This window comes from Martes martes (assembly GCF_963455335.1).
Source record: "Martes martes genome assembly, chromosome: 15".
In the NCBI taxonomy this organism is placed as follows: domain Eukaryota; kingdom Metazoa; phylum Chordata; class Mammalia; order Carnivora; family Mustelidae; genus Martes; species Martes martes.
Genome location: NC_137903.1, coordinates 64159684 through 64176072, shown reverse-complemented (window position 1 = coordinate 64176072; position 16389 = coordinate 64159684). Strand labels below are relative to the sequence as shown.

The following is a 16389-nucleotide window of genomic DNA, read 5'->3' as shown; positions in this document are numbered from 1 at the left end:
CCAGCGCATCCTACCACAGTGCGTTTGAACACCACCACCACCACCCCCCGCCAAAAAAAAGCATTTGGAAAGCTGTGTGGTTCAAATTCAGGCCAAGTTTTGATCTGCCCCTTTAGATCTACCCCCAGCAATTCGCTTCACAGGGAAGGACGCAGAGGCCCAGAGACGCTCCGTGACTTTGTCAAGGCCACACAGTGGGCAGGCAGCAGGGACAGGCACCAGAACCCGGGCTTCTGTCTCTGTGTTTATCCTGACTCGGGATCCGGGGCTCTGCCCTCTTACCAACCTCCAGACAATAGGTAAGTCTAGGAAAATGGCAGATGTCCTCACGGGCAATGCGAGCTCCTACTGGCCTTGGGACTGACTTCACCAACCAAGACAGGAATTAGATCAACATTTGACAAAAGTTCAACAAAAAAGGAGAGTAAAACAATTGTTAAGCGAGAGAAAAAGCAACATTTTAGACCCACACCCACCTCAAACCCTCAAACCTCCGGAGCTTCCTGCCTATGAACCGAAAGGGGGAGTGGGAGCGTCTGGGCCGCGCCGGCAGGTGTGAGCTTCTCAAAGGCCCCACAGTCCTCCACTTCCTGAGGAGGCAGCGGCGGAACAAAGCCAGCCGACTCCTCTGCTCTCGCGTCCCGGCCATGGCTGCCGCAGCCTCGGCGTCCTGGCACCGTCCTGGGGGAAAGGACAAGATGGCGTGGAAGGTGCTGGTGTCCCTGGTCTTGCTGCAGGCACAGCTCCCAGTCACAGGTAAGGCCGGACGCCTCGATGGCAAGGAGCGTCTAGAAACCCTTTGTGCACGTGTGTGTTGGGGGGGACGTAGTGCAGGGGGAGTGAGGAGCTGGTGCGTCCTTGGACTCCTGTTCTCCCCAAGTCAAGGGGCGGCCGAGCCGGGAGGATCCGGCGCGACCGGCATCGGCTCCTCACAGCCGAGCTGGGCAGTGGCTCAGGGCCAGCGGCTCGAACACACCCGCCCCGGGGACAGGTGTTTCCAGTACTAGAAGGAGAGAGGAAAGCCCACGAGGGGAAGGCTGGGGAGGAAGCAGGAAGAGCGACTGAGGCAGGCCCAGTGTGGGGCGAAGGAGAGCGAGTATCTAACAGACGCTGGATGGATGAGAAAACCTCAGCCGGGCCATGTTTCTCGTCTCGGCACCTTCTTTTACCTCCTTGCTGGCTCCGTCGCTCGGCCCCTTTCCTTCTTCCCTTTCCAACAGAAGCTCCTCTCGGTGGTCGGCCGGGGTCACAGCACCGGGATGGGCAGGGACTAGGCAGCGGGGTCATCGAAGGAGGGAACGGGTCTTCCTCGGGGCGCAGGTCACGACGCAGCTCTGTCATGGCCGCCCCCACGTCCATGGCCGAGGGCGGCCCAGCGACACACCCATCGCAGGCTTAGTGACTCACCCACCGCCCCTCACTGCGAGCCGCTCTCCATCCGAGGCCAAAAAGCTAGAGATGCTGACAGAATGTAGGGACAGATGAGAGGACGTGACCTGTTAAGTCGCCACTGTGACTACCAACCAACCAGCAAGAGAACTTACTCCTCACCTTGTTTTAGCCCACGGGAGCCTGGCTTTTCTAGAACCCTTTCGCTCCCACCGTGTTTCCTAGGCCAGGTAATGAGGAGAACATGTGAAAAGAGTTAACAAAACAGACCGTCTCGAGGGGTCGGGCCGCGGCACTTTTATAAGAAACGGGACCACCCGTATTTGAATCTGGAGAAACGGGGAAGGTGGTCACCACAAACGGCCTTCCTCCACCTCACGGGTTGCCTGGGCCTGGGAGAGCGTTTAGCCACAATGGTGGGAGGGCAGGAGGGGCCGCTGGCGCTTCTGCTCCTGACAGGGAACGTGGCACAGCCTCAGCTTGGTGCCTCAGGGGTTCTGAGGACTAAGTAATCGTGGGGTTTTCTGTAAGATCGCAGCTTTCTTCTCAGAAAAGCCTTTGTTGGGTATGAGTCACATGGCGCTGTGGGGTAAGGGCTCTGAGCAAGCCTGAGGCAGCCCATCCTGTGTGCAGGGGACAAGACGACCATGACAGCCTGTGAGTTCAGTGATTTCAGGGGAAGAGTGGACGGCAACAGCCTCAGACCCTGGGCTTCAGGCCACGGAGATATTTCTGCCGAGAAGTTTCCTCACCGGTCCGTTTGTGTTGGCCCTGGGGCCAAGGGAGCAGCCAAGTAGGGTTAGAGGAGAAAAAGAAAAGCTGCTTGGGTGGTGGTGGCTGCCAAGAGTGGCAAACAAAACCCCACCCAGCAGACTAGACGGGGACTGTGCCCATCTCCACAAAGGGCGCCCAGGAGGAAAAAGTTAGATTGACTGGATTTTTCATCTTTCCACGCCCCTTGCTTTGCTGGGGTGGAGATGGACATTTCAGCTACTCCTAGAGAAGGCTCCTAGATGAAAGTTCTTCCAAGTGTCTCGCCCAGATGAGGTGGGGTGAGGGGACACTTGGGTCTTTAACCCTGAGGGCCGCAAATGGCACCGTGTTGACTTTGCGACTTCATTTGGCGGAAAGGCTGCTCACAGAATTTGAGTTGAGGTCTTCTCTCTGTTCTTGCTCAAGTAAGTCACCCATCCCCAAACCCTTTTTAAAAAAAAAAAAATCCACTTTTTACTAAGATTTTCCCACTTGCCCTTTATGGAAATGTCCAGATCATGAGGATCAGAGCAAATAATGACCTAGTCTGTCTACATGAGGAGGTGTCCCTGGGTGAAAGACTGCCAGGACGGTCCCCGGGGTCTGCAGCTGGAAGTGACAGAGGTGGTGTGCTTAACGGCACAGGCCTACTTTTGCCTGCAGTGCCGTCAGCTACTCAGTTCCTATAACTCCGTACCCCACAGTGGCCAAGAACACACTCCATGGACTATGTGGCCATTGTCCTGTGAAGCAAGGACATGCAGCTGTGACACAAAATCTTGAGGACTGCAGACTCCCACGCTCCGCTTCTAGGGAGGCAGCTGGATGTGGTAGCAAAAGTAGGTCAGTCACAGATGGAATGCCAGTGCCGCCGCTTTCCTAGCTGTGCAAACTTAAGCAAGTTGCTTAACTTCTCTGGGTCTTAGTTTTCTCCCCTCTAAAGTAAGGATGACTGTCCTTGCAAAGTTGTGAAGATGGGATATGAATGTAATGTGCTTGATACATAGCAGACAGCCAAAACATGGAAATGGTATTAATTATTACTATTACTACATCATGGTTTGTTTTCTTATTCTCAATATCTAGCAACAGGAAATGGAAACTCATGGTTAGAATTCTTAATTTGCTCTCAACTGTTTTGTAAACAGTACTGGGCATTCTCTCCATCTGTCAAAATCCAACTCATCCCTCTTTCGAGTTCTGAGCGTACCCATTCTAGCATAGGAACATAGTGCGGCTCTAGCTGAGCGGTGGGCCCAATGGTGAACAAGGATCCAAGCTTTGACAGGTCACAGGACGAGCATTAGAACCGCCATATTTATTTTCTAAGACAATTTATTCTGTTGGGGGTGTTCCCCCGAAGTAAGAACATGCTCCAAAATATGCAATATAAATGGGAGGGGGAGAATGCGAGACAAAATCCTCCAGGTCGTCGCTGGCCACGATGGCCACCCTGCTTTTGAGGCTGGAAGCTTGGTGTGCATGCCCAGGGACAGGATAGTTAAATGCAAACTTCTCGAATGCCAGATCGTTGCTAAAGTGCTCGGAGCTGGAAATGAGGGGAGCTTCTAAGTGATGCAGGACAAGGTTTGCACCAGTGGTATTTTCACCAACATCCAATCACCTGGCTCTTCTCATCCAGATGCGCTACTTCCGTTTTCTCCCTTGGCATTTCCCACACTTGCCGGCTCACCGACCACAGCCACAGCTGTGTGAAAGGCGTCCCAGTCCTGAGAAGCTCTTGCTTCGGAACGACCCCCACTGTATGTGTTTAAAATTCTCTTTCTGTTTGCCTTTGTCTTTAAAAAATTAGACTTAACTTTTATTGGATGTTTGGTTTTACTTTCCGGAGTCCCCAGGCATCATGTCTCGTGTTTTACTTAGAAGGGTTAAGGCACTAACTCGGGAACTGTTTTGCATTAGAGAGGTCCAAACGCGGGCTTCGGGAATCCTTCTTCTCCTGAGCCGTATGTACCGACGCCAGCTAATGGATTAAATAAACAGCAGGGATCGTTCGACACAGACTTCTTCTCTGCTTGGACCAACGTTAGCTCTTATTCACGCTGAGCTGATGGTAGATTTAATCAATTTGAGCAAACATTCAGTCAGTTTGGTTCAAAAAATAATCAGACCAGTCACTTGACACTTTAGTCGAAATAAATTGTTTAGTCACTGCTGTACTTAGCCATTCCTCCCGGCCTGAAAAACCAGTGTGTTCCCTGAGGGAAGGGACGCCTCAGTCTTGCTCAGCGAGGTGTCCAGAGCTTAGCACCCTGCCGGGAGCCGAGTCCACACACAATGAAAATTCATTGAATGAATTCAAAAGTGAATGAATGAAAGAAATCTAGATGTTTGCATTAAATTAAATTAAATTAACTTTAATGGTTTATTGGCTGGGGAATATACTGGAGTGGCATTATTTGGACATTTCATCTAGAGAACTTAGCATTTAAATCTAAACCAAACAAACAACAAAAAAACAGAAATTAAGCTCATGGAGGAGACAGGGCAGTGAACAAAATGATTCAAAATGCGTTGCAAGGATGGTTTAAGATAAAACCTGATGTTATTAAAATTTTTTATATAAAATTTCCGATATTTGTTTTGGACCTACGAGCAAGATAATTTCGTATGATTCAAATAATATTTTATCTCAAAAAATAAATCGATAAGCAAATAAAGAAAAACATTAATTTCTGACGTGGTTTAAACCCTAGGGAAAATGCAGAAAATAAACAAGGCTATCGAATGTTGGAGAATGTTGACCAATAAACTTTAAGAAAACTAATTAAGGAGAGGTACCAGCAGAAAAATAATTTTGTGGATTATGGCAAAAATCACAGTATCCAATTGCCTCAAAATATGGAAAGAAGAAAAAAGCAGTTTGCCTAACCAGTGTAGTCTGATTTGGTCTAGGTTACTAACTAAATGTTCCAAGTAGCTATCGCTGTTTTCCCCCACTCTTAATTTGAGGTATTTTAATAAAAATATCATAAACCTGGGGCGCCTGGGTGGCTCAGTGGGTTAAAGCCTCTGCCTTCGGCTCAGGCCGTGATCCCAGGGTCCTGGGATCGAGCCCCGCATCGGGCTCTCTGCTCAACGGGGAGCCTGCTTCCCTTCCTCTCTCTCTGCCTGCCTCTCTGCCTACTTGTGATCTCTGTCTGTCAAATAAATAAATAAAATCATAAAAAAAAACCATAAACCCATTTGTGGAAGTTACACACTGTTTAAATCCATAATCTTATAAGCTAGCCCAGTAACTTTTCGTTTTTACTTGTGTTCTGTTCCAATATTTTTTATAAGTGTATACATATCTTTATGTAGTTACCATCATAAAGGCATTTCCGTGTGTTTTCTGGTAGCAATCCATCATGAACATTTTTTTATGCTCACCCCTCACAACTGTTCTTAATTACTATGTACATTTCCATAGTAAAATTTCCATTTTATGCATCATATTTTCCTACTTCTTTATTGTTGGACACTTGGGCTGTTTCTAATTTTTGTCATTATACTAATCCTGCAAGAAACGCTTTACTTTCGTGGCTCTTAAAATTTCTTCTGACTCCCGTCCTCGGGCTGCTTTCTCCAGGACTGACAAGGAAAAGCACAGGTTCACGTAAAAGAACGTTTCGCAGGAGACTCGAGGCTTCTGGTGAAAGCGACCCTGGAGGAAAGGGCATTTTCCCCCAACTCTCCGATCATCTGTAGTTGTTCCGGTCTTCTCTAGAGCTGCAACCTGGGGAGGGGAAGAGAGGGCTGTGGAGCCAGAACGATCTGGATTCGAGCGGTGGCTCCTCGTCAGCCCTTCACTGAGGGGAGCCGCCGGCCCTCAGAGCCCTCAGAGCCCTCAGAGCCGGTTCTTCCTCCGCAAGATGGCGGGGGTGATGTCCGCCTCCTGCGGGCCCGGTGGGGCAGAAAGGTCACTCAGAACCACGCACAGAAGGTGCTCGAAAAGCAGGAGCCCATATCCTGGGGGCCTGAGTCTCCCAACCTGCAAAAGAGAAAGAACGCCCTTTTCCCAGCGCAGCCGCGGGCAACACTGGTAAAGACCTTCCTTTTTCTTTGTCGCTCAACCGCCCTGCAGACTTGGGCGGAGAGCGCTCTCGGGGCCTTGGCTTCTCCTCTGTGAGACAAGAGAGGAGAGAGTGGAACATCCCTTTCACCTACAAAATGAACTGCATGTATTCTTGAAATTACAAAGTTTTTTGGTGGTGGTTGTTTTTTTTTAAGATTTTATTTATTTATTTAACAGAGAGAGAGAGAGAGAGAGCGCACAAGCAGGAGAACAGCAGGCAGAGCGGGCAGAGGGAGAAGCAGGCTCCCTGCCAAGCAAGGAGCCTGATGTGGGGCTCAAACCCAGGACCCTGGGATCATGACCTGAGCTGAAGGCAGCCCCTTAACCAACTGAGCCACCCAGGTGCCCTGAAATTACAAAGTTCTTAAGAACACTTACTGATCAGCCCCCCACCCTCCTGGTATTGGCTGGCAGAATTAGGAAACTAAACTTCGTGATTCCCTGCAGCTCCAGACGCTTTTTTTAAATTCTGGGCATCCACCTTATCACAATATTTTTAACTCTCCAGCGGGATCCTCTGTTGTGAAAAACCCAAGGACGAAGTCCACCATTTTCTGGCTTGTCTGTTACGCTTGTGCACTGTGACTGCAGATTTATCGGGGCCCCCCAAGGACTTTGTTGGTAAGGACGGACTCAAAAAGAAAGCAGATTGCTGTCTAAAGCAGCCAAATTTGCAGAGGGAGAAACGTTAGGAGTGTCCACTGTCCCCTCTTCTTGCCTGTTATGATTTGTGCTACTCAGCAACTAATTTTCAGGCTCAAGGGGAAAAAAATAAATAGAAAACATTTGAACAAGGACAGGCAGGATCCTTGCCCGCCCGGTCCAGACCCTCGGTCACTTAATGCAGTCAGACCCTTATATTCACCAAGTGCCTTCCTCACGTGGTTCTCATCATCATTCTATGCCAGGTGGCAGATAAAGGAGTAGGATTCTCTTTTCACAAATAAACAAAATTATGCTTAGGAGTCTGACGACTTGCCTAACAGCAGAACCAGGCCCCAAACACTGTCTCTCTGATCCCTTGTTCAGGGTATGCATTCTCGAATGTTCTGTGCAGCCTGTCTCCCAGGTCCTTGCTTGTCAGTTTGCAATGCCATACGCCCAGGGACTGAGCTCTGAGGCAGACTTCTGAAGGTATTACCTCTAGTCATTACTTACTCCTATTTCCCTCTCAATTTTTGAAGAAATAGTTATTTTGATGTTGAATATCCTCACGTAATATTAATTTTTCTGCTGAGTATGAAATGTTTGGTTGTTAATATGAAATTGTGTTTTTCTCTGGCATGCTACTGTAATTCTGAACTCACATTTCCCACAAATCTGGGGAAAATCCGTCTTATCTGTTTTACTCTTTTTTTTTTTTTTAAGATTTTGTTTATTTATTTGACACAGGTAGAGAAAGACAGTGAGAGAGGGAACACAAGCAGGGGGAGTGGGAGAAGGAGAAGCAGACTTCCCATGGAGCAGGGAGCCCGATGCGATGCAGAGCTCAAACCCAGGACCCTGGGATCATGACCTGAGCTGAAGGCAGACCCTTAATGACTGAGCCACTCAGGTGCCCCATATCTGTTTTACTCTTAATAAATACATCTATTTGGGAGCTTGTCTTGGGACGGATGCCCGTCTATGTGCAATCAAGCCCTTTCCATGTGTGCCCTGTCTCCACCACAGCCCTCCCTGTATGTGAAAATGAAATCGTAAAGCAAAATTAAAGTAAATGATATTTGAGAGGTTTTGATTCTAAGTCACAGACTGTAATTGATCTGCTTGTTAAGAATGTATCTTCATAGGGGTGCCTGGGTGGCTCAGTGGGTTAAGCCTCTGCCTTCAGCTTGGGTCATGATCCCAGAGTCCTGGGATCGAGCCCCACATCGGGCTCTCTGCTCAGCGGGGAGCCTGCTTCCTCCTCTCTTTCTGCCTGCCTCTCTGCCTACTTGTGATCTCTGCCTGTCAAATAAATAAGTAAATAATCTTTAAAAAAAAAAGTATCTTCATAGAGTGTGTAAGGCTTTGTATGTGTGAAGTTTTCTAAAGCAACAGTGCACGGTTACTCACAGACTGAGCTGAGATTTGTGTTTTGTTGTTGTTGTTGTTTTGGGTTTTTTTTTTTTGTTGTTTTTACAAGATCCTCAAGGAGTGGGAGGACGGCCTTTGAATGACAAATGTCTGTAATCAGTTTTCAATTATTTTTGCCAGATCGTACCCTTGAGTCCACTTGCTTGATCTGAGCTCAGGGAGGGCAAACCCTTTTGCTGTTGACTGGCACAAAACAAACCAAGATAAGAAATCCAAGGCAGGGCACAAAAGTGAAGCATTAAAGAACCAAATATGTGACTCTCTGTTGCCTTCCCAAAGTTGCCTGGGAGGAGGGCTGGGGAGAGGAGCCCTCAGGATATTCTGCAGAACATGTATAGGGCACTGGGCTAAGCATGCGTTGCCTTTGCAAACCTCGGGGTCGGGGAGCACAGCCCAGAATGTAAGCCACCACCACTGTTTAGGAGACGACAAATTCCTCCTTCTCGCTATTACTGTAAATACTAGAGGCTCAGCTGTGTGCTCTGTGTTTCCCCAGGTCCCCTCCCTGCAATACTGTACTGGTTCTAAGACATAATGTGAAATACGGCCCTGCGTTAGAACTGCCCTTTTGTCATGCGGGCTGAGCGGGACGGTGGGACTTGGAGAGAAGAGGTGTTATAGGGGAAAGAACAGAAAAAACAACCTGGGGGTACGGGTGGAGGGGGCAGCCTGTTGCCGCAGGAGGCAGCATGGCCAGAGCAACCTGCTCCAGGGAGAAGGCAGCTGAGCCAAGGGAATCCACCATCGGAAAGCCTGTCCCCAAGCCCGGTCCTACGGGTGGTGGCTCAGGGTGAGTGCTGGCAAACATCCGTGCCTGGGTGTGTTTATCCAAGAGCACTGGTGGGGGTGCGGGGGTCTGTGCCTGAGTGTTGTGCATGTGCTGGTGTGAGATGCTATGCTGTACGTGTGTTCTGGTGTGTTCCAGTGTGTGTGTGTGTGTGTGTGTGTGTGTGCGTGCCCAGTGTTCATGCACTGCTGTGCCTAGTGCATGCATATGTTGATGGACAGGTCTCGTGTCTGCAGATATGTGTTTTTGTGCACGACACTGAGTGGTTTTGTGTGTATGGCCTGTGGCAGCAGGACAGGTGTGAAGAAGGAAGGACAAACGTTGGTTGAACTCACAGCTGGCAATCTGGGGAGGTGAACAGTAGGGCTGAGGTGTCACATTCTAGGGACTCTGTGCAGAAGGGAGACAAGAAGACTTCTGTGCAAACTAGAAGGTCTAGGATCCTAGAGAGGTGGGGGTGGCCTCCCTAGAGATTCAGAATCTCTTGGCCCCCAACTTCCCCCATCTCCCAAGTAAGCCTGCTGTCTTTCTTTCGTTTCCGTCATTCTACCTTTCTTCCAGCTCTCTCTACTGAGAATGCTGACTCTACCTCACGGCCACCTGTAGAAATCCTGTCTGCCTCCGTACAATCAAGCCCAGATATGTGTGGCTCACCTGGGCCCACCGTTGACATTGTCATCTGCATTGAGGTGACAAAAGAAGGTGGAAAAGTTGTTGTTCTTAGAACTCAGAATTAAAAACCCAGCACGAATAGTTCCCTATGGTGAGCCTTTCTCATAGTGGAAGCCCAGCACACAAGTAGTTTCAGGAACACTTACCCATCAGCAGAAAATGTTGCAAGCTCCCCAAATTCTCACCAACTCTTTCCACAGCAGCCATCTTATGAGTTCTGATGAAAATAGTCAAAATGCATGTGATGCTTTTCTTTATTTCTGCCCTGAGGAAAGGACGGCAAGCAACCCAATAAGGTGGTTTCTGGTGACCTACTTTGGCTATCAAGGGTTGGTATTGCCAGACTGATAGTTATTGTTAATATCCACTCATTCAAACCATCTGGTCAGCTACTGGCTGTATCAGTGAGTGAATATTAACCGAGAACCTGTAATGCACCCTGAGTCAAAAAGTCCTACAGATGGTTGGCCAAGTGCCCCATTGACCAGGCCAGTATCTTGGAGATGGATGTTGAGTGATTGGGAGCCTATAAGGAAAAGAAAGCTTCCCTGGTCCTGTAGGTCACGTTCTCAGGTTTTACGAAAAAGTCTTAATTTGCCGACAGACTTGCTTCTTTATGGTCTGGCCTAATTTTCATCATTCTGTGAGCCTGTGCTAATTTCCATGCTGAGTTCAGTAGCAAAGGGGGTGTATATCTGGAGATGCCACCCAGGACTGTTTTGAGTTAGGCCAGAGAACTTCAGAAACTCCCCCTTTGATTTCTTCAGATTAGAGGGAAATCTTTGTCTTTTCTGTCACTTAACTATCAATGCATCAAAGCTCAGACCTATATAAAATACACAAATGCTTTCTGGACAAAATGAATCTTGTCCGTTTTCTTTGGATTTTAGTGGGAACAATAAAGATTGAGCTACAAAAGGTTGGCAAAGAGGATTATTCTTTTTCTTTCTATTAAGTGGAGAGGCTTCAAAAGAACAGCTCAGAAAGTCAGATAATTGTATCCGCTCCAGCTCACCCATCCATCTCCCTGCTGACCTGGTCTGTGAAATCCCCTTCAAAAACTTGGCCAGCTCTCACCTGCCCATTGCAAATGCTGTATTGTTAAATGTCCCCATACATAATTCCACAAGGGAAGCTGCCATAAAGCAAATTCCTTCCGTTTCGACAGAGCACCTCGCCAAGGAGGGCTCTTTGGGGTGAGGGGAGGAGCGCCTCCAATTTTCAAAGCTTTGCAATCTCATCTTGGAGAGGGAGCTACTTGAAAACGAGAAATGGGTTGTGAATAAAGTTATAATCACAAACTCCTACAATCTAAAGGGGACCAGCAGGGAGGACGTGGAAGGGAAGATTTAGAGAACAGTTTTTTTTTTATCTTCATGGCTATTTCTTGATTTCATTGGTTTGGGAAAAACCATCCGTTAGCTTCTAGCTATGGCTGCAAACACAAGGTCTCAGACCTGAAGGTGATCTAATCCCTGGTTTGTTTTCAGACCGTAGCTTCCTCAGAAAATTCCTGTCAGCCATTTTGAAGAGCACAAAATGGCTCCTTTGTCCCAAAGGATGAAGAGAGGATTTGGCTATTTAGACATTTTTAATCTGGGGGTTGAACATTTTTTGGCAGCATTCAAGCCGGGAGTGATTTCAATTTAAAAAGAAGAAGAAGAAGAAAAAGAAATCTAGTTTCCAAATTGGCTAATCATCTCAAATTCAGTACAGAGTGATCACCCAAGGGAGGACCTAGGTCCTCTCTAGGGCATCTCCGTGGTCTTGGATGCTTCTGCGGCAGGGTTCCTTCAAACCCCTGGTCTTTCCCCAACGAGTCTGACCTTGTGCCATCACCTGTCTCTCCTACCACCTCCAATCCCTCTCTTGAAGGTTTAAAAAATCAGAGGGAATGCACAAGTCACATGTAATGGGACTTTGAATTGTGCAAATTCAAAATAATGCAATACAAAAAATTAATGCTTCAATTTATGTGCACTATTAAAAATAATGTGCACTTATTATTTATTAATTACACTTATCCCCATGAGAAATCAATTTTGCGAAGTTGCCAAGAAATGCAGCTCTCACTTTGTGGAACTATCGTCTTATCAGAAGGGGCTCGTGGTCACATCGTGATTAGGGCGGGGTGGGAGTCGGGCTGCTGCCCCTGACTTGTAGCCGCAGTGACAGGAAGAGGACGTGGAGCCTCTCCGAGAAGATCGTCTATGATCAAAGTCGGGCTGGACTGATGTGGTCGAATCACAGGATATCTGAGCTGGGGAGCATAGATATCTTCAAGTTCCACTTCCAGATTTTACCAGGGAGGAAATGCTTGCCCAAGAAACCAGTAAAACAGCTGAATGTCACATAGCAAGCAAGTGGCAGAGTCGGTCCTTGAACCAAAGACTTCCGGATTCTTGCTCTGGTTCTCATTCCTCTGGGCCAGCAGGTTGCTCAGCTGTAAGTAAATGGTGCTTCCTGAGCTGGTCACTGGGGTCTTAGGAGCCTAGGAATAGGCACCGTGTGTTGGAATAACAACCACAAGAGAGCTCAGGCGGCTGGATGCTATTAGCTCAGCCTGCCCGTGAGGCCCTGGTGACGGCAAACAGGTGGCCTCCATGAGCTGAAAATATACTTGGGAGAGTGTTGTTGAATTGTTTAGTAATGTAAGGATCTATCTTCTGTTTTTTCATTTGTTTTTATTATTTTTATTTTTTTAAGATTTTATTTATTTATTTGAGAGACAGACAGAGAGAGCACGAGTGGGGGTGGGGGAGAGGAGAGGGGGAAGCAGCCTCCCTGCTGAACAGGGAGCCCAACACGGGGCTCGATCCCAGGACCCCAGGATCACGACCTGAGCCGAAGGCAGACGCTTAACTGATGAGGCCACCCAGGCACCCCAGGATTTATTTTCTAATTTAGCTATTTTTACTTGTTAAATTTCCACTTATTGAATTTTCATAGAATGAACATCCATGCTTAATCTTCTTAAAGAGAGACATGCCCAGATTCTCCTTTTGGTTGTTCACCTCCCTAGTGTGTGCAGGACTGAGTCCTAGGACTGAGAAGGATTTCCCTTCCAGGGTTCTCTGTGATGTCTTTTCCCCTGGATCCCCACCCTCCTGCCTCACACCCCCTTCAGGAGGGAAAGGTAAATGCCTCCGTCTGGGTGACCAGTGGCTTCTTCTCTGCTGACATTGTCCAGGACTGTGGTGACCACAAAGACAGTGACCCACTGATGGAAGATCCTGGCCGCCGAACCTGCCGCTAATAGTCGTAGGACGTCTGTTGGGTGCATCTAGTTGGGGAGAGAAGATTAAAGCCAGGGAGAGAAATTCAAGTCATTTTCCTATTAGTGAAGAGAGAGTATTTTAACAATATATTTCATCGTCAGAAACATTATCAGTGATAGAAAATTCAGAGCACAGCCATGCCTCCGTTCATCCTGGATGTATATGGGCCGCGCGTGTCTGATCCCCACTCGGTAACTCCCGGCTGCTGCGCTCAGAGAAATCACACACGAACTCCCACATTCCAGGGGCTGCTGGATGGGTCGGACTGGTTTAGTAAAGTGACACAAGCGTCAGGGACAGCTAACCCTCCTGGAGAGGAACTCACTTTGTGTGTCGTTCACATGTATTAGGTCATCTGATCTTGTGGCACTTTTACCACTGTCCTCATTTTGCAAGGGGGGAACTGAGGCAGCGGCGTGTGGCTAGCACATACCAGAGCTGTGCTTTGACCCCAGGCAGCCTGCGCCCACCACGAACCATGTTGCTTCTGGGTGGGGGTAAAGCCCCACATTTCTCATGAACTTCAGCGGGGGCAGGAGCGGGGGTGCTGGTGTTGGTTTGCCACGTGGAGAAGGGAGTTGAAAAGGACAGATCTGGTGGACAGAACACCATGTCCCCACCCAAGGAAACCAGCAAACACCAGTGAGTGCTCCCAGTAGCCTCCCACTGCAATCCTGGGACCCCCACTCCGCACCTTTGGGGTGAGTCCTGGGGCAGAGAGACTGGGGGCGTCTCCCAAGTTCCTTCCATGATGGCTCAATTTACTTGCTTTGAACACTGATTGCCATTCACCGTGATGGGCTCAGTGGGGAAAGGAAAGGCATGTGGACATCCAAGAAAGGCACAGGGGTCTCTGCCACCCGCATCCTTAAATTAGCAAGGACCCTCCCAGCTTAAGACATAAACATCCATTTCCAAGCAAGGTGGCTCTCACGCCCCTGCCGAAATGGGCGCTACAGATGCAGATTACAGGGCCGCTGAGCCAGCGCGGTCCCCTCCCTACCTCCGGAAAATGGAATAAGTATGTCAGAAGGGAGGGTGCCTCCCATCTCGGGAGCACCGGGGTTGCCCTTTAGAAAAACATCGCCAGCACATTCTGCAATCTTGAAATGAGTCTGAATGGTAGTTCAAGCTCCGGGGCTCGCTCTGGTCTGTAGACAGTCCCGCGGCTCCTGAGTCTGCTCTTCCCTGCCCCCGCTCGGACGTGTCGGCTCCGCCGTCGCAGGGGTCTCCACGAGCGGGGGACTTGGCAGCGGTCGTGGCGGCCCCCTCCCACCTTCTGCGTGGTCTCCTCGGCTGGGGAGGGGAGAACACACAGTTGTGTTTCCAGGTCACAGCTGCTGGGGGGCCTCGGCTGGGAGGCCGGGTGGTCTTAGTTTTGTTCTGAGTCAAGAAATGCTTCGGAGCTCTCCTGGGGAAGAGTCCCTAGGAATCGGTCATTTCTCTCTGTAGCTTTCTTCAGTCGACGAGCATTTGAGAAACTGGGTGAAGGCCCAGCCCTGACTCGCAAGGAAAGGCTGCGCGAATGTGTTCTAGTTAAGAAAACGTTTTCATTCTAGTGAGACCTGTTTGTTGACAACACAGGTGTATAGGTCGGGACTGGGGATGACCTCGATTTTCTCTGCTGTGTGTGTGTGTGTGTGTGTGTGCGTGTATGCACGTGTGAGAGAAATAGGGGGTCAGGGGTGGGAATTAGGAGTCAGGGAAGGTACAAGAAGGTGTGTTAAAATAATATTCATGAGGAAAATAATACACTCTCATGGTTCCTTTTCTCTTTTTGTTAGCAACCATTTCTCATTTCATTACAGTGTGTCACAAGGTCTTCCTTCATGTGGTGGTGGTGGGGGGGGCGACTGTCTCTCAGACTCTTCTCCCTCCCCCTTGGTGCTGCTTAGACCCACCCTTGCAGCCCACCCCCGCCCGAAGTCATCCCGTCCTTCCTCAGCCTCCTGAGGCACTCACGTCTGGCCACTCCACGGGTGGTGAGGAGCCTGGGTTCTGATGTCTCATTGCTGGTTTCAAACTCTGCCTTCAGTATTTTCTAGCAGTATGTCTTTGGGACACATAAAGGCTCTCTGGATTTGGCACCCGTCACCTGCGTGATGTGGGTATACTAATATTTACCTCAAAGAGGTTTTGTGAGGAGCAAACCCAGTAATGCATGAAAAGGGCTGGGCTTGGCGCCCAGGACTGTAGTGCTTGGTATACCAGAAAGCCAGCTCATAAGATCATTGCACTGTGCTATCCTTGATTGCTGACTCACGCCATCACCTGACTCTTGTATTATTAATTAACTTCTCATGTAGTTATGTTTTGCTTTGCCAATGGAAAGATCCGTGAGGCAGGAATTCTGATATTTATTTCTCTGTGTTCCCTATATGCCTAAAGTATTTACCATGGGGCTCCCTCAGATGAAACCCAGGGGTTAGGCAGTGGTTAGCAAACTTTCTCCAAAGGACCAGGTAGTAAACATTTTAGGCTCTACAGGCCATATGGTCTTTATCACAACGACTCAACTCTGCTGGTGTAGCACAAAAGGGACCATCTATAAACCAACAAGCGTGGTGATGTTCCAGTAAAACTATTTACAAAACATGCAGCCACTCAGATCTGGCCACGGGCCATGCTTTGCCAACCCCTGGTTAAGAGCAATGATCAGAAGTCGAATGCTTGGGCCTAAGCCTACCTTCACTACTACTTATGCCCCAGTTTCCACCTCTGGGTTTGAGAGGAGACCCCATCAGGAAGTGTCTGCCCACCTCTGCATGTGCTCCTCCCCTAGCACCAGGGAGACACCTGAGGTGGCCTCCTCAGGCGCCCACACAGCTGGAGAGGGGGGCCAACTTCCGGGAGCAGCTAGCACAGGTGCCAAGCTTCAAACAAAAATGGCGCCCGTCCTCAAGGCCAATGCCCACTCACTGACGTGAGAGGGAAAACCCTGAGTGATTCGGCCGGCCCGAGCAATAAAGACGTCTGTTGTTCTTCTCTGATTTGTTCTGTTCATGGAGAGTTTAGTCATAGGAGTTTCTATTCTCAGGAACTCACAGCCCATCACAAATGATAGCTCATTCGTTCTCAAAATAATTCTCCTCTGCATCACAGGACTTTACAGGCAAGAAAAGGGAGCAGTTATGAGAAACCATGTGTGTCGGAATCACTACAAGGGCTTTGAGATCATCAGAGGAAAGTTCATTAGTGACACATGTACAGGCCACTTCTCTAATTCACAGCAGAAGCTCGGGTTGTAAGGAAAGGGTGGCATGGGCTCTTCTAAACTTTTTTATAACCTTTGAAATTGTGTTGATTTTGAAAGTGAAAATCCAGCATCCTGTCAGTTAAGGAAAGACAGAAACAGA

At 48.7% G+C, this 16389-nt stretch overlaps 1 protein-coding gene across 3 annotated transcripts in view; it reads left to right on the top strand.

Moving 5' to 3' along the window:
• Positions 1-307: 307 nt before the first annotated feature.
• CD247 (CD247 molecule) overlaps positions 308-16389 on the top strand; it is a 70357-nt gene continuing 54275 nt past the window's right edge. The window contains exon 1 of one of the 3 annotated variants that reach the window (XM_080824094.1): positions 308-756. In XM_080824094.1, the coding sequence (XP_080680220.1) occupies positions 510-756 (247 nt within the window). In that variant the 5' untranslated portion in view covers positions 308-509. Of the gene's footprint in view, positions 757-2168; positions 2568-16389 lie in introns of those variants that run through there. The other 2 variants (XM_080824096.1, XM_080824095.1) reach the window with 2 other exon arrangements.